The sequence below is a fragment of the Equus przewalskii genome, chromosome 17, assembly GCF_037783145.1.
Source record: "Equus przewalskii isolate Varuska chromosome 17, EquPr2, whole genome shotgun sequence".
NCBI classification, from domain to species: domain Eukaryota; kingdom Metazoa; phylum Chordata; class Mammalia; order Perissodactyla; family Equidae; genus Equus; species Equus przewalskii.
This window is the reverse complement of record NC_091847.1, coordinates 9,507,733-9,530,261: the sequence shown is the minus strand read 5'-3', so window position 1 is coordinate 9,530,261 and position 22,529 is coordinate 9,507,733. Positions and strand designations below refer to the sequence as shown.

Here is a 22,529-nt window from a genome sequence, read left to right as displayed (position 1 = left end):
CCACTGAACAGTACACTTAAAAATGGTTATGATGGTAAATTTTACGTTATATGTATTTCAAAATTTAAAAAAAAAAAAAAGGACTGGAGGCCTGAGCCACAAGGGTTTCTTACAAATGAGTTTTATTTGCATTCTGACCCAAGCACAGATCCCCATACAGAGTTCTCGTCTGCACAATGGTACAGTAACAAGTGCAAAATATGCTTTATTTCAGGTACAAAAACAACGTGGCAGTAGGACTTCTTGATGCCCACCTCCCCACGACCCGGCACGCCCGCCTGGCCCATCCAAGGGCCACTGCACCCCAGTAGAGATCCCACCACCTTCAGAAAAGTCACCCAGTGTGGAGAAAGGTGGGGAGGTTACATTCTAAGGAAGAAATCACTTTAAATACACGAACATTAGAGAACACATAACCAAGGTTTTATGCAGCAAGGGGAGGGCTGGGGGAAGCACACAGAACAATCCCCTTCTCTTCTGCCCTTGCCAGCCCCACAAGCGCTTCCCCGTGCACGTGCACCAAAGCGGACGCCGCGTAGCAAGGAGCTTGCCTGCACCCTGGGAGGAGAGCACGCAGTCTGGATGTGGGATCCTGACCCGGATGCCTGGATTCTCATCCCAGCTGGATCCATCAGCAGTGGGAGGATGCTGGCCTGTATCTAATTTCTCAGTCTTCATTTCCTCACCTGGAAAACTGGGCCTAGGGGCCTCGCAGAGTTGTGGGAGGATCAAATGAGACAATGGCAAAAGCACTGGGCATGAGCCTGACCCAGGAGAGGCCAGTCGGCATCAGCTGCTGTTAGTGTTGGTGTTACTGCTAATGGATGGTTGGATGCAAAGTTCAGCCATCTGCACCAGGAGGGAAGAAGCCAGGGGCCCAAAAAGGCTGGCCAAGCCACGGGGAGGGCGGGACCAAGACCGCAGCATGTGGGGCTCACCCCATGAGGCCGGCACCTGGGCTCACTCCAGCTTCTCCCAAGGGCAGAGTGGAAACCCAGGCCCATGGAGCCCTTACAGAGGGCCAGGGAGCAGCCCTGCTCAACCGCCAAGCAAAGGCTGCCACAGCGGTTCCCACTGTAGGAGAAAGAGCAGCAGGAACAGAAGGAGGGATTTGCTGGGCCCCAGAGAAGCCCCAAGAGGTCCACGGTCCTCAAGGTGCCACCTGGAAGTGAAGGTCAGGCTGTACCCAGGACAAGAAAGTTCCAGTGACCTAAGTCAGGAGGCTGCCACCTACCATAGCTCATCAACTCATTAATGCCAGCACAAAACCCTCTTAGAGTCACCCCTAGCACCCTGACCCAGGGGTCCAAAGGCCAGGGCTCCAGGAGGGGACAGCAGGCAGGAAGAGGGGGAAAGTAAGAGACAATCCCACCCAGAGGCTGGGCGGGACCCGTCCCAGGAAGGGCGCAAGCGACAGGCAGGGGCATCCAACGCTGCTCAGCCCAATGCTTTTCCTGCTTCAAGCTCAGAGCAAAACACTTTCTATTATTTAAAAAAGTCTTCCTTTCCTGGGATTTTCTTTAAAATAATCCACCGGGGATGGGGAGTAACAGAGAGAGGTCTAGTTCAGTGGTTGGCAATCTTTTTCTGTAAAGGGCTAGACAGTAACTATTTTCAGCCTTAAGGGCCAAGAAGCAAATCGAAAATGTGTCAGCAAAGGAGAAAACGAATTTCCACAACTTTTCTGTTGATGAAATTCAAGATATGATAATAATTGAGTAGTTTCTTGGTAATTCAGGTCTACTAATGAGAAGAATGGAATTTGGGGGGTATGGGATGACATCTCCCTTAGCTGAGCTCAGACAGCGCTCCCTATCATCCACAAACCCCACAGTGAGCTGGACGCGCCGCCGTTCGCCAGCCCCTGACAAGAGCGGTGTGTGCTGCTCACTGTGGATGATCAACGCTGGGGTTAATTATGTTGTTCTCTCTTTGATGAAGGTGTGAAAACTTGCCGTGGTAAAAGGCTTCCGTGTCCCCTGGCTCACCCTTGGGGCTCCTCAGCATGATGGGCATGTGACAGGCTCACACACCACCCCTTTGGAGGGGGCTGGGTTGGCTGCCCGGTTGGCAGGGCTGGTCAGCCCAAGATGCAGGCAGTGACAGCTCCTCCCCACCTCATGCCAGCAGCTGCCCTGCACAGAGGAGCAAATCCACCCCTCAGAGCTACTTCTTGGGGACACTGCCCCTGGAAGGTTCCTACAGGGCAGCGGGGGAGCGGGGGATGGCAGGTGCAGCCCTGGGCCACCACTCAGACCTGTGAGTTGTCACTCACAGGGGTGGGGGAAGAAAGCCCCAGAGGAGCCTGTGCGGAGAGGTCTGAGAGCTTAATGCAGGCTTCAAGAAGCAACTGGGGTGCCCTCTGGGGGGTGGGTCCCCAGGAAGGAGGCCCAGGGTGGCCTGAGCAGCACCTTGCTGCCCCCAGGTCCCAGTAAGGGCTTCACAGCAGCCTCCACATCTCCAGGCCAGGCCCGCCTGAAGGCCCCATTGCCATGTCCCCACAGGGGGAAGGGAAGAGGGCCGGGAGGCGATCAGAGAGGGTGTTGAAACATTTCCTACTGGCCAACCTGAATGATAATGTCCTGCACAGAGAATGATAACCTGAGGTGGGAGAGTGTACGTGAGGCAGTTGTGTAGAAGACGGACTCCATGGGCCTTGCTCTTAGGGTCCCTGTCAGATGTCAGCTGCCAGCACTGCTCAGCTCCCTGGGAGAGCTGGCCTTAGGGTGTGCATGCCCCGCAACTAGGCCAACTTTACCCTATCCAGCTTCATCAACAGAGCCTGAACCAGGAGCGTCACATAAGGTCTAAAGGGAACAGCAGTAATCACGTCTAGCTGAGCTGAGCATATTCGGGGCCACGCTCATGCAGATACAGGAGTGGGGAAAGAGATCCGTGTGCATACATGATCACACACACACAGGTGCGTGCACTATCTATAACGTAGCTGCAGAACCGTCCAATGCTGCATCCAGGCTCAGGCTGCCGGGAAACACCTGGTGGCCACTCTAAGTGTGCTGATGGAGCAGTCTGCCCCGCTGTGAGCTGGACTTGACTCTCAAACACCTGACCGAACGCTATACCTCATGTCAAGGTGCATGCAGCCTTGCAGCGCAGGCACCAGCCTGAGCAGGAGCATGAGCAGCACTGTGTGCACCCAGGATGCATGCACGTCCCTGTCAGCTGCCCACTGTGTGACCTGGATGGAGGAGGAATAGCAAAGACCCCCTGACCTTCAGATTCACCACGTGACTGAGCCAGCCACGCCTCCAGAGGTCTCCCAGCCATACTGTTAAGAGAGACGGAGACCCAGAGAGGCAAAGAGACCCACGGAAGCGAGGGTCTTAGGTCCTAGGACCCCTGACTCTTGGCCCCCTGTCCTTTCCAACTCTCCCACCCCCTCATCCTTTGCTTGCACACCTTCTCGGAGAGGCCTGGGTCTTCCTCTCTCTGCTCCACTGACAACAGCACAAGAGGCTTTTCCATTTGTTCACCAACTCATTAATGATTTTCAGACCTTAAATTACTCAGGCCAGCCTCTGAAGCCACACTGGACTTGGAAACTTGTGACACACTGCTCAGCAAGCTAGAGTCTATTCCCTGTCAAACCCTCTCTAGGTTAACAAGGGGCCTGAGGCGGCTTGGGCAGGAGGTCACCAGGGCAATGTCTGACCTTTGCTTAGGACCCCATGCCAAGACTTCGAACTCCCCACCCCATCCTGCTCTTTCCAAAGGCACACCGCCCCTTCCCCCAGCAAATGCTACTGCTCCCCTTCTCAAAAGTCTCTGTGTCTTTATTGCAAAGGTGCAACCTGGTAAACAGGAACGAGTTTATCACAACCTTGCAAACAGACACTTGCCCAGCAAAGAAACGTGATGGCCTGACCATAAAGAACTCAGTGGTGGGCTCTGGGTCAAGACGGTGGCCTGAGCACATGTGTATATCTTCTCTCCCTCCGGAGATCACTTTGAAAAACTGCTGCTGCCAAGGAGGAGCACCCCACACTAGGTGGGGCGCAGGGTGCAGCCCTGGGACGGCTGCCCTGCCCAGCAGGCTCTGAGCTCACAGTGGACAGAAGTGGGAAGTGCTGTGGCTTTTCTGTACTTTAACAAAACGACAAAAATAAAACCCTCAGTTTTCATTCATCTGAGTCCTATGGAAGGGACAAGCTGCTGAATTAGGTGGCTAAAACATTTTGAAACCAAGTTACAATGTGTGTTACTTTTTGGTATTCATTATTTTCTACTTCTTTGTAAACTACAAGATTTAACTATAACCATTAGGAGAAGGTAAGAAGAGCAGGTGGCAGGGGGTGTTTCAGAGAATGGAAGACTCTACTAACAGCAAACGCAAGGTAACAGATCTTTATTAGATCCTCATTTGGAATCAAGAAATAAAAATATTAGCCTACCACATTTTTAGAATTAAAATTTAGCCTGTCATCACTTGGCCTGGGAAGTGGCATCACTTAGATCTAAACTAGACACCTTGAAAGGCTGGAAGTCAGAAGACCAAAGCCTAGGCCTGGTTCTGTGTGACCCTGGGCAAGTAACTACACTTCAATGTGACTCAGTTTCCTCAAAAAAGGAAATGACTGGTACTGACCTTCTCCTAGGACTGGCGGGTGGAGCTGGGACAGGCACCAAGAAAGACTGCAGAACATCAGACAGCGATATGACTCAGTATTGTTGAGACAGGTGAAGGGGGAGGCAGCGGGGAGGAGAGAGAGCCAGTCGTAAAAACAGTGGAGCCAAACATTGGCTGAGTTATTAAAAACAGTGAGCTGCCCAATGACATACTAGGTCCTAGAAAGAAAGATCCAGTAAGAATCAGGGGCCCTTAGCACGGGAGCCGAGGCAATTTCAAAGGGATTCCAATAGTCTTTTCAATAACTGGAGCCGGAACAACTGGATATCCACATGCAAAAGAATGAAATTAGACCCCCTACCTCACACCATATACAAAAGTTAACTCAAAATGAATCAAACACCATTGTGAGAGCAAAAACTATAAAAATTCGTAGAAGAAAACATAAGACACAATCTTCCCGACCTTGGATTAGGCAAAACAGTTTCTTAGATATGACATCAAAAACACAAGCAACAAGGGAAAAAATGGGTATCTTGGACATCATCAAAATTAAAAACTTCTGTGTTTACATTATCAAGAAAGTAAAGACAACCCACAGGATGGGAAAAAATCTTTTACAAATCATGTATCTGATAAAGGACCTGCATCTAGAACATACAAGGAACTCACACAACTCAATAATAAAAAGACAAATAACCCAGTTCAAAGTTGGCAAAGGATCTGAACAGACCTTTCTCCAAAGAAGGTATACAAATGGCCAACAAGCGCCATGAGAAGATGCTCAACGTCGTTAGCCATCAGGGAAATGCAAATCAAAACCACAGAAGCTACATCACACCCACTAGGATGCTATAGCCTAAAAGACATACTAGCAAGCGTTGGTGAGTGTGCAGAGAAACTGGAACCCTCACACGGTGCTGACAGGAATGTAAAATGGTACAGCTGCTTTAGAAAAAGGCTGGCAGTTCCTCTAGGAGTTAAACATAGAGTTACCAGAGCCCAGGAAGCCCACTCCTATGTACAGTTCCAAAAGAAATGAAAACATACGTGTACACAAAAACTTGTACAAACACGTTCATAGCAGCATCGTTCATAACAGCCAAAAAGTAGGAACAACTCAGTTGTCCATCAGGTGATGAATGGATAAACAAAATGTGGTCTAGCCACAGAATGAAATACTATTCAGCTATAAAAAAGACTGAAGTACTAACATATGTTCAACATGGATGACCCTGGAAAACATTATGCTAAGTAAAGAAGCTAGTCACGAAAGACCACATATTGCAATATGAGTCCATATATATGAAATGTCCAGAACAGGTAAATCCACATAGAAAGTAGCCTCAGGGCTGCCTTGGACTAGGGAAGCTGGGTGGAAAGTGAGAAAGCAATTGCTAAAGATACAGGGTTTCTTTTGGGGGGGTGATGAAAATGTTCTAGCATTAATTATGGTCATTCTGTCAATTTACTAAAAACCATAGACTTATACACTATAAATGGGTAAACTGTATGAAATGTGAATTATATCTCAATATAACTGCTCTCTACTCCTCAGTCCCCCACAAAAAAGGAAAAGGAATCAGGAGCCTGTCCTTACTCTGCAAGAACACCACACCTGTGGTCCCAACCTCATTATTAACAGAGGCCCGTTCACTCTCAGAAGTGCCCTGGTTGGTAAGATAAATTTACGTCATCACCCCATTGCTGTGTGTCATCAGGCAGGTGGCTTTGCCCCTCTGGGCTTTAGTCGCCCCATCTTTAAAACAAGGTCTACCCTCTTCTGATAATCCCTGATCCTAGCACTACGTTCCCCAAAAGCTCCTCTTTAGAAGCTGTGAAAGCCTGCTCGGGGGGTCACAGGGCTCACCACGCTCGGGAACACGAACTAAATTAGCAAAGAGTGGAAGCCCCGGGCCAGGCTAGATCACTGGGTCCTGGGAAACAGGTGAGACGAGGACCAATTCCTGAGTCTACCAGTTACCGATACGTTTCCCCATAGTCAGGCCACTAAGAAATGTGATGCCACCGTTCCAACGCAGGCAAAACGGCCTAAACGCACCCCTACAGATGAAAAAAGATGAACGTTCAAACGGGGGCCCTCACCGAAGATACAACAAGGTCTTGCCTAAACGGGATTTGACAAGTCCATCCAAGAGGGCCCGCTCATCTGATTATAAAATGGAATGCTCATTTCCTAGTCCTCCCTTCCCACGATTGCTTAGGAAATAAAATTGTATCAAAGGAGCTCAAGAGGAATCATTTTGCTCTCATCCCTTTCATACTCATAAGTGTGTGCCTGAAAACAGTGTTTCCATCCTCCCCCCTCCCTCCCAAGAGCCTTAGAACGAAGTCCTACACGTGCACTGTGGCGTCTACCACACCAATGCAGAGATACAGCCCACTCCGGGCTCGCAGTAGCAGATGCTTAGAAGCAAGGGAAAGGTGAAGGAAGCAGGAGGCACAGAACAAACTCCGCTCCCATCGATCCACCAAGAACGGGGAAGACGATGCTCCCCAGGGTCACTGAGAAGGGAACCAACACGAAGACAGGAGAGTGGCAGCTAACTGCCCTCGTCTAGTCAGCAGTCCTGGGCAAGGAGCGAGTCACCAGGGAAAAAGGTGAAGGTGTGGGGCTGAGGCAGAGCCTTCTCTGGAGGCAGGAGAGTGCTCAGAAGGAACCAATACAGTTGGCACCAAGATGCCCAGTGGACTAGCCTCCAACTATGGGAGCGAGCGGTTTCAGAGAAGACACCCCCACCATTTGCCTCTTTAGAAGGGCAGGGCTGGGAAAAAGAACAAGGAACCATTCAAAAGCTGGAGGCCGAGAGGAAGGGGGAGACGAGCCATTGGCTTTCTGCGTGCCAGAGACTTAGCCTCCAGGGGTTTCTGCTGGTGGTTGGTCTGTGGCGTTCATAGACGGGGCGAGGTGCTTCCTAGCCACAGCTTCCCAGTGAGGCCGCAGCTTACAGTGATGCCATTTCTACATCCAAGGGGTCCATGGGGCTGGGAGTTGCAGGCAGTTGCACACTCTACTTCTGCTCAGAGGCCACACTTCAGGATGATGTGGTAGCCATCATTGCTCTCGGCTGCAAAAGAGAAACACTGGGCATTTTACAGGAAGAAAGGCACCATGCCGTGGCTTTGGCAGTCACAGAAGGCGCGGTCTTAGGGCACCAGCAGAAGCCCTGCTGTGAGCACTTGCAGAGACCAAGATAAGGCTGCACAAAGCATGCTGACAAAAGCAGAGATTTCCACACCTGCCTTCGTGGATGCCTTGTTGAGCTCCTTTCTGACAACGGGCTTTTCCACCACAGCCCTGGGCCCAAGGACTAAAGCCCTATGTGCAAGGAGGTTTGGACAAACTGTGGCTCTCGGGGTGCTGTGGGCCCCGGGCTCTGAAGGCACTCGTTGGCTGGATCCAGAGAACAGGGGGAGGGATGGGCCACATCACGGTCCCGTCTCTGGCCTCATCAGGGGGCGTTCATTCTGATATGCTCCACACCCCCCCCCCGAGCCCCAAGGAGGGTCACGGCTGGCCTTTCCCTCTCCTGGGATGAGTTCTTCCTCAGGTGGGCCCTCTATGTGGCCCCCACCCAGGTCCCAACCCTCTCAGCCTGCAGACCTGGTAGCTGCATCCCTCTGCACCTGTCCTTCCTGGAGAGCCTCATTTCAGAAAAGCTCAAATGTGCCTTGCTTTTTGGCACTGAGTTCCCGGAGAACGCATGGCCTGGCCCGGGCTCCGTTTGGAAGTAACTTTGGAGCCAGTCTCGCCGGCTCTCACATTTGGCTCTCACATTTCCAGGGCTGGCTTTCGCAGGAAGTTTGCATCCCTTTCCCAGAGGACGTTCCCAGGGAACACTCTCCAGAGGCCCCGCTCACCCTGCAGCTCTCCCCTCCTGGTTCCCCAGGGTGCAGCCAGCACACTTCACTTCAACAGGGGGGCGCTTTACCTTTTAAGGTACTGAGGATAAAACAGGATTCATCCTGGAAGTTCTGCACCATCTGAAAGGCAAGGGAGACACCACGTCCCTTCAACAACCAGTTCACAAGACGCAAAGCCGCAGGGACCCAGAGCCCGGCCCTCGCAGCCATCAGAGGTGACAGTCACCGTGTTTACACAGAGGCAGGAAAACGGTCACGCTCACCTTTGAGAAAACGGGATCCAAACAAATGAGTGAAACACTTACAATTTTAAGAAACAAAAAACTGAACGTAAGGGATGGAAAGAAGGCTGGAAGGGAACCAGGATGCATTTCACACCCGACTAAATTTTTTGTTTGTTTACTTTTGTTATGCTTTGTCCTAGTTACCAGGTCCTCCAGCCCCCATAAAGGACACATTGGAGGAGTGCGTATATGTAGAACGGCAACTCATAAAAACTAAAGTGCTTTAAAAACTCTCAGTAATTAGCAGGCCCTGCGCATCGGACTCCTAAGAGGACCAAATAGATGCCATTCTCAGTGTCTACAAATGCGGCAGGAACGCACCATTACTCACCAGCCACCTCTGGGGAATTCTTGTCTCGATTAACTACAGTGACCCTGGACAAGTCAACCTTTTATCCTCCTGTCTCCACACCCCATCTGTAAAATGGGGCTGTCTTGACGATAAAAAAATATGATGAGGACACAGAGCTGTGGGCACTGGCATTCAGCACTGATGGAGTGTCGCTCTGTACAGGTGCCGTGTGGGACTGTCCACAGGACCAGTAAGGATGACGACACACGTCTCCCACAGGTTGATGCCCTAGATAAACTCTTGCATGTGCACACACAAAACACACCTAGGAATGTTCAGAGCAGCACTGTTGCTAAGAGGGAAATGAGACGCAGCCTCCACGTCACTCAACAGTGGAGGACGCGGCACGCGCTGCGGCCCGGTCACACTGTGCGCCTCAGCAGGGCCACGCCTCCCAGCCGCACACCTCCACAGGCGCCGATCTCCAAAACATGATGTGGAACGAAAGAAGGCACTACTATTCCACTTACGTAAAGCTTTAAAATAGGCAAAATTAAACATATCGCGGAGGAATAAAGGAATTATTAATAGGAAATTCAGACCAGCAGGCGGAGGGACGGAGTGGAGTACGGAAACAGCCACAAAGGGGCTTCGAACACGACGCTGTATTCACCTAAGTGCAGGTACTAGGTACTTTATTCTTTCACCTGTACAAATAAGTTGTATACACCCCTTGCATATGTATGCTGTATTTCACAATATAAAATATATTAACAGCACGCACATATATATAAACATACACACCACACACACACTAGCCAACACAACAGCAAAACCGCTACCAATGTCAAAAATGCAACCCACATTTTATTGCCTGCTGGGGATTACTGCCCCAAATGCTACAAATCCATCCACCTGCCCACCCCTGCCCCTCCCCGCAGGGCCTAATGATGCGTGAAGTACATTTGTTCTATACTGCCGGCCTGCTCCCTCTGGGACTCTTGGCACCCGGGCCACTTGGGCACGCAAAGCCCTAAGCACAGCCCACCCGGGCTTAATCAGTAACTGCCTTGTTTAATTAAGCGCCCTTGCACCCCAGGGGCCGGCTCCGCGCCTGGCCAGGCTGCCTCCAGCGCTCCGGGCAATTAAGAACCAAAGGTTTCCAATTGATTCGGGGTTAAGAGGCAAGGAGACTTCAGGAATAAGAATCGCCTACTTAGCTGAGGTGGCATTTGAGTTCTGTTCTCTGCTTCACTTGCTTAACTGCCTACTCTTGAGGTACAGGGCAAGCTGGGGAAGCAACTTCCTTCGGGGACCCAGGGAACAGCAAGGGCTTCGCACATTCTTGGCTTTTGTCTTCACAAAAGAAATTCATTCTGAAATGCAAAGTGACGAGTTTTCCAAGCCACAACAACTGCCCACTGCTCGGGCGTTTTAACCGTCCTGGCTGTTCTAAAGTAAGCTCCCAGGTCAGAAATTCTGGGCTTCGTTCTCTTTATCTGTCAAATGGGGGTAAAGAAATAGCTGCATTAGATTTGAATGGAACGATATGGAAGGAGTTCTGAACTGGCAACAAAAAGAGCAATATGCAGATAAACGTTCCGCTGGACGTCTGTTGTATGTTTTAAAAACCCACACCGACACACACTCAGGCACACAATGGACACGCACACAAAAAGTTATCAGGCAGAATTACATCAAACCTAATATAAACTCCTCCAGGAAGAGAGAGCAGGGAAGACGAGGGCCTTTCACATTGCCTTCTGCTGTTCTCCACTGCCGGACTTCTTAGACTAACTACAAATCACTTTTTAACTAAAAAGGAAGGAAGGAAACCACCACTTTGCCAACCTCTAGGATGAAATGCCCATGAAACACAGGCGCTCATTTAAGGGGCTCTGGCAATTGCAACGACAAGCGGCAATAGGATTATTACTAATAGTGACAGTACATGAAATATACAGACCATTAAAAGCCTTACATTTCATACACTGTCAAATTTACAGATCTCGCCATCTCTTGCTCCCCTAATTAACAAGTGCCCAGCTCTGTTAATTACAGCAACACCACCTCTTTAGTGTGTCCTGGTACCTGACGCTGTTTTCTCATTTTATCCTGACTACAACCCGCCCGGTGGGTATAATTATCCCTATTCTGCAGATGTGGAAACTGAGGTTCGAATAGGTTAAGTAAATTTGCCCAAGGCGCTCAGCTACTAGGAGCCAGTTCCTAGTAGGGCACAGCAGTCCACTTCCAAAGCCCACATCTCCTCTACTTTCCCAGCCACCGGTCCTGTTCCGGCTCCTCTCTAATCCTCTGGACCGAGGGCTCAGAATGCCGGCAGCTGGCTTGGCACCTGCTGGGGGCTGAGCCTGGGGCTCATTTCAGGAGGGGTGGGACGGCCTGCTGGCTCAGAGTTTGAGCTCTGCAGCTGGACGCCCTGGATTCCCACCACAGCCCCACCCCTTACCAGCTGTGCAACCTGGGGCACTTACTGAGCCTCTCTCTGCCTCAGTTTCCTACCTGTGAAATGGGATAATGGTAGCAGCCACCTCCTGGGGAAGCTGTCAGGATTAAATGAGTCACTCTGTATGCATTTAGAACAATAGCCGGGACACAGTAAGCACTGGATAAATGCTGACCCTCCTTGCTATTACGATTAAGAGGAGGGGTCCAAGCTAGAACGAGCTTAAAAGCCTGCTCTACAACATGCAGGGAGACCCAAACGTGTCAGCAGACCTGTTCCATCACCCCCTCCTTAGCCATGAGTGGGATCAGGTCACTCGAGGGCTCAGCTCCAATAGCACTCTGGGAACACCTATGCCCTCTGCCAGCGGCTGCTTGTGCCCTGCACAGGTCTGGGTGGCCAGGGACAGACCCAGGAGGGCTGTGGCGCCTTCACTGTTTAGCAGAGGAGGGCTCATTCTCTCCCTCAAGCCACACCCACGCCGCCGCCCAACCCGCCGTCCACCTCCTCTCCCTGGGCCTGCCGCTAGCCGTGGGCGAGCAGCCTCCCCTGACTTCTCGCGGTCCTCACTGTGAGCACGCAGCAGACAGGGCTGCAGTGTGCCCTCCTGGTTCTGGCCTGGCCCCTGGCCGAGGGTTGAGTACACAGTGGATACTAGCTGGCTATTCAGAGCCCAGTCATGGCCTTAGCTCCCTGTCACAGCACCCCAGGTGCCACTGCAGCCAAGAGCAGGTGGCATGTAGATGAAATGTGTTTACCACCTTTGAGCTAAAGCCCTCCCCAAGCCCCACAGGGGCATTCTGGGGCAGGGGCTGCTGCTCCTTGTAGCCCGAGGCCCCAGCTCACCAGGCTCGAGTCGGGGGTGGCACTCACCTCGTTGCTCACCACCACGTGGATGCCTGTGGGCCCCTGCCGGTAGACTCGGTGGATGTGCTGAGGGGAGATGCTGTACAGGCTGGCAATCTTCTCAATCAGCTCCAAGGTGGTGAGCTCCTCCAGGAAGATGGCGTGGTACACTGGAGGAGAGAGGACAGGCCCTCCTATAGAACGAGCACCTGTCTACACCCCCGCAGCCCGAGAAATCAACAACTCCCTAGTAGGGACGTCCATGCCAGATGGATTCCGCAGGATCTGGCTGCACTGGGCACATGCCTAGAAGCCCCACGGCTGAGAGTGTGGGTGCCAGGCCTCTGTGCAGCCCCCGACGGGGGAAAGGACGCCAGGCTGCGGTTCTTTATTCCTGTTTCTGTCTCTCTTGGGGCACTTATGTGAAACGTAGAATTCTTGCATCCACCCCAGATCAATAACAGCCATTGCGGGGTGGAGCCCGGAGGCTGGAGGGACAGTGGCTGACAGAAATCTGTGTTTTTAACAAGCTTCCACTGATTCTGGTGTGCAGCCAGACGTGCAACCCACAGCAGGAGCAAAGAGGAAACCCCGTGTCCCCTTTCCTTTCTCCCCAGGCTTTAAAGGGCTGACTGGATGGCTTCAGGGGCAAAGAGTGACATTTCAGGATAACTGCTACTTGACACAGAAGAGGGCGGGTCTTGTCCTTGCCCTTCTCATAGCACAAATAACACTCAGTGCGAGCTGTGACCCCAAAGGGAGAAGGGGTGCACTTGGAGTGTCATTAGCCCGTCACAAGAGAATGTGACGACGAAGTGACCCTGAGGCTGGAAACGCTTCCTTACACAAAACCCAAACCAGCCAGGCAGGAGCTCACTCCGTGGGCAACCTGGGAGGATGACTCTGTTCGGGGCCTCATGCTCCTCAAAAGTAAAACACACTGGAGTAAACTAGAGGTTGGGGGCTAGTCAACTCTTCTGTACCTCAGTTTCCCCCACGAGGAAACAACATTAGCAACAGTTTCTACTATGAGAAGCAAGTAAGCGAATATTTGGAAAGCCCTTAGGACAGGACTTGTTGAGCTTTCTCATTGATCTGCAGGGACCTGCAGAGAGGCGGACGGGGTGCTCCCTGCTCTGTGCACAGACGATGCAGAGCACGGTCTGTGCAGGCATTGAGACAGGCAGCTCGTCAGACTCAGCACTCACGGATGCTCAGAAACAAGAAGCTTTACGTGCGACACCTCCAGGGGGTAGGTGTTGCCATCTCTATTTTACACTTGTGTAAATGCACAGGCCCTGGTACCCTGCCCAAGGCCACATGGCCAACAGGTGGCATGGCCAGCACTGGAACTCAGGGACAGCTGATCCCAAAGCTTGTGTTCTCTATCTCACCAAACTGACTCAAAATTGCCAACCCAAGAAGTGACACACTCCTGAGGCAGATTCTTTAACTCCTCAGCCCTCATGCAGCAACCAACCCAAAGGGGAAAGACTCATGCATCCTTGGGAAGTCAGAGGAGGAAGCACTCCTGGCAACAGAGTCGTCGAGTGTCACTCGTCACCAACCTGGGAGCCAGAAGGCCTGACTCCCAATTCTACCAAAGGTAGCTAAGCGGCTCTGGAGGACACATCACCTCTCCAGGCCTCTGTTTCCCCAGGTGGAAAATAAGGGAGCTGGACCGATACTCTGAGAGATGCCTTCACCTTAACCACGCCCATCCCAGGATGAGGTTTAACAACAACTTATCCTGCTGGAAACTGGAGTGAGGCAGATCGGGGCAGATGTTCCCAGCAACAGGACTTGGGTTGTTTCCTCCCTTACTCTGCCACCCTGTAACCGGCCCCCGTCGGGAGGGGCTCCCCACAACCCACCACACAGACTGGGGTCCCCACCGCCGTCCCGCTTCTGCTGCAGGGGTGCTCGGTTCTGCTCCAGCTCCTGACAGACATAAATGGTCATCTTCGGCCTCACATTCCTGGCAGGAGGAGAGGAAATAGCATGTGTGGGGGACCAAGCTCTGTTGTTCCAGAATGTTCCAGAACACAGGGTGGAAACAACAGTGGGAAGGACTCAGGGAGAAAGAAAGAAGGCTGCAGGGATGCAGAATGCCCTTCACTGAGGGGTGTGGCAGACAGAATCCCATCCAGGCAGACCTTTAACAGCTTCACACAGGCTTCCCTGGAGGCAGAGGGATGGATGATCTTTCCAGGTCCTGCAACCCGCCCAGAGGGGTTCTGCCCAGAACACAAATCTCAAGATATGAGGTATTTTCCAGAGCGGTAAGAAAAGCAACTTTCTCTGGCTTACTCTGCACCAGGTACTACCTCAGAACTTTAAAGCGTAACTCATTTCATCCTCACACAGCTTACGAGGAGCCTGGACCATCATCCTCGGTTTACAGACGAGGAAACCGAGGCTCAGGGCGGTTAAGGGCTTTACCCCAGTTGCAAAGTTCCTAAGAGACAGATCTGGGATTCAAACCCAGGCGCTCTATCTCACTCTAAAACCGTGCGGTCCACGTGTAACTATTAAAATTTAAATTCATTAAAGTTAAATAAAATTTAAAACTCAGTCTGTCAGTCACATTAGCGCCAGACCAAATGAACCACGGCCACATGAGGCCGGGGTGACTGTACAGCGGGCTACAGAACTTCCACCACGGCGGGAAGTGCCATCAGACACAGCACTGCTCTGCAGTCTGCCCTGGAAACTGCTGCCGGAGGCTCGGTAACCCGCACCAGTCCACACGTTCCCTCCAGGAGACGGCAGCTTGAAGCCCAGGACCATGCAAGCAAGGGGAAGTGGCTAAGGGGCTGAGATCCAGAGGCCAAGAAGAGGGAGGGGGCTCCAGGCAGGGCTGGTGCAGCCAGTTGCATCTCCCGGCACAGCATCTCACTCACCTGCTGTGGCCTCGAGCCCCTCTCATGAGCCTCTTCCTGCACTTGCCCCGAGAGGAGCCCCATTCCCACCAGCCACCCGACATGGTGTCCAAGAGGCTGGCCATGGGCTTCCTGCCACACCCGCCTCCAGCTGGAAACCTACACCCACCTGCCTTTGATGGCATTGAAGAGCCGGATCCCATCTGCAGGGCCACAGATCTGGACCAAATCATCTCGAGACATTTTCAGCAAGTCAGCACCTAGGCAGGTAAATGGGGCTGGCTGTTACATGGGACACAAAGAAAAGGCTCCGTCCCCAAGCACCTGCAGACCCTGAGTTGGGCTCAGGGGGCAGGGAAGAGGAGAGAACCATCCTCACCTTCAGTGGGCACCAGACAACCTCAGATCACAGCCCAAGAGATGTCAGAAGCTAAATGACCAGTCTTCACAAAATTCAGTAGAACAGACAAGCGTGGACAGAAGCCAATAGGTCCTCATTGCCCGTGTCTGCTGCCCCTCCCTCTGTACTTTTTCTTAGCATAAATGCATGCAGCTTATCGGCATGGGGCATTGAATATATGTTTACCTGTCTGTACAAAAGGACATAGCTCATAGGATGCAGCCATTCTGACTGCACCTGTGCACCCAGCACCCAGACCAAGACGCCGGACATCCCCACCATCCCACAGGCCCCTCGTACCAGCTACTCCCCCACCTCTGGGGAACCACTGTCCTGACTTCGTACCATCCAGATGAGCTCTGCTTGTTTTTTGAAATTTATGTGAATAGAATTGAACAGTATGCATTCTTCTATGTCTGGCTCCCTCCCTCCAAGTTCTGGCTAAGGGCTCATTCACGTTGTACGTGGTTACAGATCATTCACGCCCATTATCAGACGATATTCACTGCATGAATATCCCACGGTCACGTATCCACTCTGCTGAAGGGCATCAAGGGTGCTTCCGGTTTGGGGCTATTAAGAATTAAGCTCTATGAACATTCTCGTACGTGGATGCAGTCTCTTTCTCAAAGCCCAAGGAGTGCCCTGTAGCCTTGTGCCCACATGGACTCTCCAAGACATAAGTACGATATCAGCCTTCTGCTGAAAACCTGCCCACAGCCATGTGGCCTACAGCCACAGGTTGCACCCCTTTTTCCTGCCACAGTTAATACACAGTTTTAGGTACAATTCTGTAGGCACAATGGCTCCCTTCCCATTGGGAGTAAAAGCCACAGTCCTCTCACTGTCCTACTGGGACCCTTGGTGCTTCTCTGACCTCACCTGCTCCCCGAGTCCACTGGGCCCCATCACCTGCATTCTCTGCCCTGTGGCCATGCCAGGCAGGTGCCCCCCTTACAACCTCTGCCCTTTCCCTCTGCTTGGAAATCTCACCCCTTTCCCCGCTCAGTCCCCACTTGGCTCACTCCGTTGCCTGCGCCAGCTCTGCTCAAGGACACCTCGGTAAGGCCCACGCTGACCACGCGACTCGAGACTGGAGCCAGCCGTCCTTCCTCCCCGGCCAGAACGAGGTCAGGTCCCTCCTCTGAGCCCGCCACCACAGACCGGTCAGTGTGTTGAAACGGGTATTTACACATCTGCACGGACTCAAAGCAGCAAGCTCCCTGTGCACAGGGTCCCTGTCTGACCCTCCTCACATCTTCCACCCCGAAGACAAAGGAAGTTCTTAGAAACGCTGAGCTGAAAGATGACTGGAAGCTGATGTCCTTGAGAGCCGCCCCTCTAGTTTGGTCAAATCTTTACTCCCTGTCACTCTGGACTGTCTCTTCTTGGTGGCAAGGTTCGTTGCTCAGTTTACCCTTGTAGCCCATGGCCCCTGGCTCAAGACTTCTGCCTCATGTGCCCATCAGTGAGGGCTTCAAAAACCTTCTAGAGAAGGAAGGACCAGTGGTCCTTCTCACCTGTAGCTTCACCTCCGTCTCCCAGGTCGTGGCTCTGGAGACAATGTGACAAGGAGCCTTGTGGGAGGAAAAGTGCCAGGGAGCTTTGCTGACTGTGCAGCGGCCTGCTTGGCTGAGGAGGCCCTTCCCAGGCAGACCAGGGCCCACCCCCAGAGGTGCGGGGGGGTCTCGACAAAGGCGCCCAGACGTCCTCCCTAAAGCCGCACTGACCGGGCCTTCTGGGGCAGGACCTCACATCTTCGCACGTGCCCAAGCGTCAGCAGATACAAGCGAGTGGCCCACACTACTCTCGGTCCCCAGGACGAAATCACAGCCCCGCAGCACTGAGGGCAAGTCCTGGAAGGCAGCTGGCCCCCGCTGAGGGTTTCTGAGATCCCTGTGGGTTTCAAACGCGACTCAGAGGCGCTCACCTGAGAAGCTGGCGAAGAGCCGGCAGAACTGCGAGAACCTGTTGCGGTGCAGCCACTGCTGGGCGTCCTGGATGGAGGCTGACGGGAGCAGGTGCTGCAGGAGAGGGGGGGGCCGTGAAACGCGTGCCCGGGCTCTGCCCAGGGACAGCAGCCAGGGCGCGCGGCCGCAGACACTTACGTCACTGCCCACGGGCAGGGCCTCCACCGCGTGGGTCGGAGAGGAGTTGCTGCGAAGCAAGAGAAGAGGCGGTGAGGACGAGGACGAGGACGCCTCCGGGGACACGGTGATGGTCTCCTCCCCGCCCGTGCTTTTACTTCCCCTCGGCTACGGGACTGGTTTTAAATGAAGTGGGTCCTCAAGAATTTCCCGAGTCAGAGAAACATCTGCAGGAGCCACGCGCCGTCCCTCAAAATCCCTAATCAGCCCTTGGGGTGGACGAGACCCTCTGAGGAGCTACATTCTCCCGTCCCACGATCGCCCCTCCAGCCCGAGGCGTGGGGTCCCTCCTCATGAGAACTCCCTCCCACCCGGGTCTCCACCCTGAGCCTCAGCCAGAGGGAAGGCCAGGCAGACGGAGGAGACCCAGGCAGCTCCTGCCAGTGCCTCAGGGCCTGGACGGCAGCAGCCAAAGAAAGGTCACCCAACACTCTTCCCTGGGGTAATCAGAGAGGGCAGAGGAACCCCTCGGGACAAGCACCCACAGCTGGGCATCCACCCGTGAGAAAAACATTCCCCTGGATTTTCCCCAAAGGGAGGCACACGGCCTTCCCTCAGGGCTCACCATCAGGAAGGCACAGACCCGCACCACTGGGTCTTTAAGTTAGGAGAAAGATACATTTAAAAATGACCCTCCCAGACAGACGGTGGTGATGTACAACGTGAATGTACTTACTGCCTAACTATACACTTGAAAATGGTAACATGGTAGATGTCACATGACATATATTTTACCAAAACAGCAATAAAAAGAAAACACCTTGCAGGGTCATCAGCAGTAACGACAGCTGCACTTCATTGAGTGACTCCGGGGTGCCAGGCATGTTGCACACGTTCCCCTGACCCAGCATGGAATTCTCACTCCCTTGGTGGTGGGGAAACTGAGACTGAGAGAGGTTAAGGAACGTATCCCAGAAAGGTATAGACATAAGACTAGCGCCACCTGAATCTAAATAAGACACCTTTTCCACGTGCCCCTCCTCAGGAGGACTCTCCTCAGTTCGCAGAACCGAGTCCCTGGACGCTCTTGCTTTCCCATTGGTTAAGTTCTCTGTCTGCCAAGTGCGGGCTTAGAGGAACTTGCAGGTTCTGCGCCCACCTGTTAAACCCGTCTGCCCCCTGCCCCCACAAACAGGACGTGCAGAGCCATCACTGTGATGCCGGGGGCCCTGTGCTACACAGGCCGGGACAGGTGGGAGAGCTGCCCGCCACCCCTGCACTCCCGTCACCTTGAACCCAGCGTGGCCTGTGCATCTGCAGAGCGGGGCAACCAGCAGCGAGGCCGCTTCTGTGTAACGAGCCCTGAAATCCGGGGCAGCGAGGATCGTGAGCTGACTCACCCCTCCTAGAGAACATGCACAAGGGCCGCAGGAAGAACCAAGAGGGCCCCTCGCAGCCACGGGGGCCATCCAAACAGCTGCCTGAGGCCTCCCCTGTCTCGGAGGCCATTCCGCCCCGGAGGGCGCCTGGAAGGCCATCTCAGGAGGCCAACTTAACTAACGCACCCGCAGGCCAGCCCTACTGTTACTGAGGGCAGGGCAGGGGCGTTCCGGGCTGCCGCCCCGCCACACAGTGTTTACAGAAGTGTGTCCGAGCACAAAAAGCTGTGCAAATTCTAAAAATAGTTGTGAACACAACACGAGTTAGCTATTCTGAACCCAAATCAATGCCAGGCTACAAAAGGAGGGAAGCGACAGAGAGGAAGACGAAGAAGAGAACCTCTACCCGTCATCATTCCAGGGACTCCAAAGGGAGAAAGGTCGGACATACCCTTCGCCAAGACCAAAGCTGCTGGGAGAGCCATTGTAGCTTGGGGACGGGGCGTTGTTCACCTGGTAGGCCACGTCGGGCCACGGAGAGCACTGTGGGAAGAGAACACAGGGCAGCAGCGATGTGAGGGCAGTGATCCTCAGGAGGAACTGGCTCTGCAGAGGGGCTGACCCCGGCTCTTCTCCCTCCCAAGCGAGCATCCATCAAAGTTGGGATGTGAAACCACTGATCCTTCAACACCGACCCACATCCATCCGGCGCCCACAGGAGCCAGGGACGCACCAAAGAAAGCAAACATGGCAGAGACGGGACCCGAAATTTAATTAAGCCATCCCCAGAGCAAGCAAAGCATGGGATGTGTGTCTCTTTGAACCTCCCAGCAATCAAACCAAAGAGGGAAACATCCTCACTCAGGTGATTCCTGGGTGCGCGAGAAAAGAGAGAGAACAAAACAGACAGGTTTTCTGGCTGCAGACAAATGGGTGTGAATGCATGAAACAGGACCACAAAAACTTCCAAACAAACATCCTCAGTCTAGTTCAGTATTAAAAACCTGCGCTGCTTGAAAAGAGAATCTGCCCACAGGCCTCACAGACAGGAGGCACTTTCCCAATCTCCCAGAGCAGCTTCTCTTCAGCACGGCTCTGTGTGCATTTATTCCATTTGAGGCATCCTGCTAGGAGCGAGGGGAGACACAGAAACGTGAAAGATGTGAACCTTGAACTCAAGGAACTGCTTGTGCAGGAGCCAAAAATGAACACCTGTGAGTCTCCCAAAGCAAGCAAAGGCATACAGGTTTGGCCTGTTGGGGGATGCCAGCGGACAAAGAATTCACTTCTTCCCTTCCCTGCGATGACATCTCTTTGGAGAGGGCCAGTTTGAAGCATTCCTGAAGATTTATTGTCGCTCCCCGAACCACAGGGTTGGTAAATCTTTAACTCTGTTGTGAGTGTGGGCTGGAATTTGTGGGTGCTAAATCCAAGGAGGAAGCCGATGAGCTGATAGAAGGCGAGCCATCACCTCACAAGGTCACAGGCCAGGTGGGGATTTTGACCAGCCACACCACACTGCCGACAAGGGCTGGGACCAACACTGCCCGAGGCACACCAAGACCTCTCCTCCACCGGGGTGTCAGAGGAGGGTCAGCGTGGAGAGGCTGAGGCCCAGCAGGAAGGGAAAGGTGTCACGGGCGGACGACAGAGGGAGAGGAGGATGCTCCGGGCAGCGTCACCGGTACAGGCACGGACGAGGCCCGGGGAGAATGACCTGGCTGGAGCTCAGAGCCACACAGCGCAGGCCCAGCCCTGCTCTGCCGCCCAAGGTGGGCTAGGGCTCTTCCTGCACCAGGGCTCCCTGGCTCCCTTTCCCCTCCATCAGATCAAATGCCTGGACACATCTGTCTGTGCTGCCCTCTTGCAAATACCCTGCTGCACACAGCTTATCACACACACACACAGCTCGTCAGCCAGGACGGGGCCACTGTTGTCTCAGACGACCTGTGCCCGGGCCTCTCCCTTAACACAGCCTGAACCCCGCCATGGCCAGTGCTGGGCCTTAAGCATCTGTGGAGGGTCTTCTGAGTAAGTCAAATTATTCAGTGAGTAAACACCAACACCAATCAGCTGGCCACATCACAGAACAGTGGCGAACAGTTGTTAAAAACAAAAAAACAAGGCTCAGGAAAAGAGGTGGCACCAGCAGTGACCCACGACAAGAGGAAGGGAGTCTGCAACAGCGAGAATCTCAGAAGCACCCTAGACAGCAGGACGGGTAGAGCAGGCTGTGTAGTGTTGGGGTCAAGAGGAAACACATTCCAGTATCTACCCAAACAGCATGGGGTCAGCCCTCCAACCCAGCGATCCACCCTGAGAACGAACCCTGCAGACAGTCTCACCCGCGCATACTGTCCCATGTGCCAGGGTCTCCAGTGCACGCCCTGTGACGTGGCAAGAGCCCAGAAACAACCAATGTCCACCAACAGGCCACTCACACCACACAAGAAAGGCTACATGGCTGGATAAAGAACTAGGAGGTTCCTCATGAACAGACTCCCAGATATGCTGGGAAATAAAGAAAGCAAGTTACAGAACAGTATGTCTGCAAACTTGTATGCAGTATGCAGCATGTTGGTGTAAAGAAGTGGGCGTGGGGCAAACGTCTATGACTGGCTTCATTTGCAGAGACAGCCGGGCCAGAGACATGAGGAACCAGAGATGCCAGCCATCCCGAGGAGAGAAACCGCGAGGCTGGGACGGTGTTGGGAGGGATATTTTCTGACGAACACGCTCTTATATCTTTTGAATCTGGGGTCACGTGAATATATTACCTATTCAAAAAAATCAAAATAACCTAACGTTGAAAAGTGCAAATGGCAGCAAGAGTTAGAAGTTATTTCTGAAACACCTCCCCAGACACTGGGCCTTATCAGATGAACATAGCTCCAGACACGGGAACACACCAGAACGTAACGGGCGCCCTCAAAAGAAGCATTCACCCAAGATGGGCAATTTTCCAAGACTCTAAACCGACAGCGCCATGGCCCGCTCCTGGTGGAAGGCCCCGGGAGGCCGTGCCCGGTCCCCGGCTGGCTCACCTCTGTGAGGATGGTGGTTTCATAGGATGGCTGGTACTTCTCCTTCTCCTGGGCGGTTCGCTTCTCCATCTTCTCCCGGTCGGTCTTCTGTTTCCGGTCGGCTCCCTTTGGCTGCAAGTGCAGAGCACAGGGGTCCGATCAATCCAAAGTGGACAGAGACGGCTGTCGGAGGAAGATCCAGGGCTGAGCCGTGGCCTCCAAGGCCTGCACGCTCCCCTCCTCACCCTAGGGTCCAGAAGCCCCATCAGGATCTCACAGACAGGAAAGCAGCTCGCTCTCCTCCCAGACATCAAACACATGGTCCTCCTGTCCCGAACCTTTCCCCATCCCAAGGGAACCAAGAGGCTGCCGTGGGGTCCTGCCACTCTGCTGACT

General features: G+C 53.2%; 1 protein-coding gene across 1 annotated transcript in view; it reads right to left on the bottom strand.

Moving 5' to 3' along the window:
- Positions 1 to 105: 105 nt before the first annotated feature.
- TFCP2L1 (transcription factor CP2 like 1) overlaps positions 106 to 22,529 on the bottom strand; it is a 58,598-nt gene continuing 36,174 nt past the window's right edge. Inside the window, exons 7-15 of the mRNA XM_070581029.1 lie at positions 22,155 to 22,265; positions 19,562 to 19,653; positions 17,753 to 17,801; positions 17,575 to 17,668; positions 15,414 to 15,504; positions 14,237 to 14,340; positions 12,390 to 12,532; positions 8,542 to 8,593; positions 106 to 7,677 (exon numbers count right to left, since the gene is read on the bottom strand). Coding sequence (XP_070437130.1) covers positions 7,631 to 7,677; positions 8,542 to 8,593; positions 12,390 to 12,532; positions 14,237 to 14,340; positions 15,414 to 15,504; positions 17,575 to 17,668; positions 17,753 to 17,801; positions 19,562 to 19,653; positions 22,155 to 22,265 — 783 coding nt within the window. The 3' untranslated portion in view covers positions 106 to 7,630. The remainder of the gene's footprint in view (positions 7,678 to 8,541; positions 8,594 to 12,389; positions 12,533 to 14,236; positions 14,341 to 15,413; positions 15,505 to 17,574; positions 17,669 to 17,752; positions 17,802 to 19,561; positions 19,654 to 22,154; positions 22,266 to 22,529) is intronic.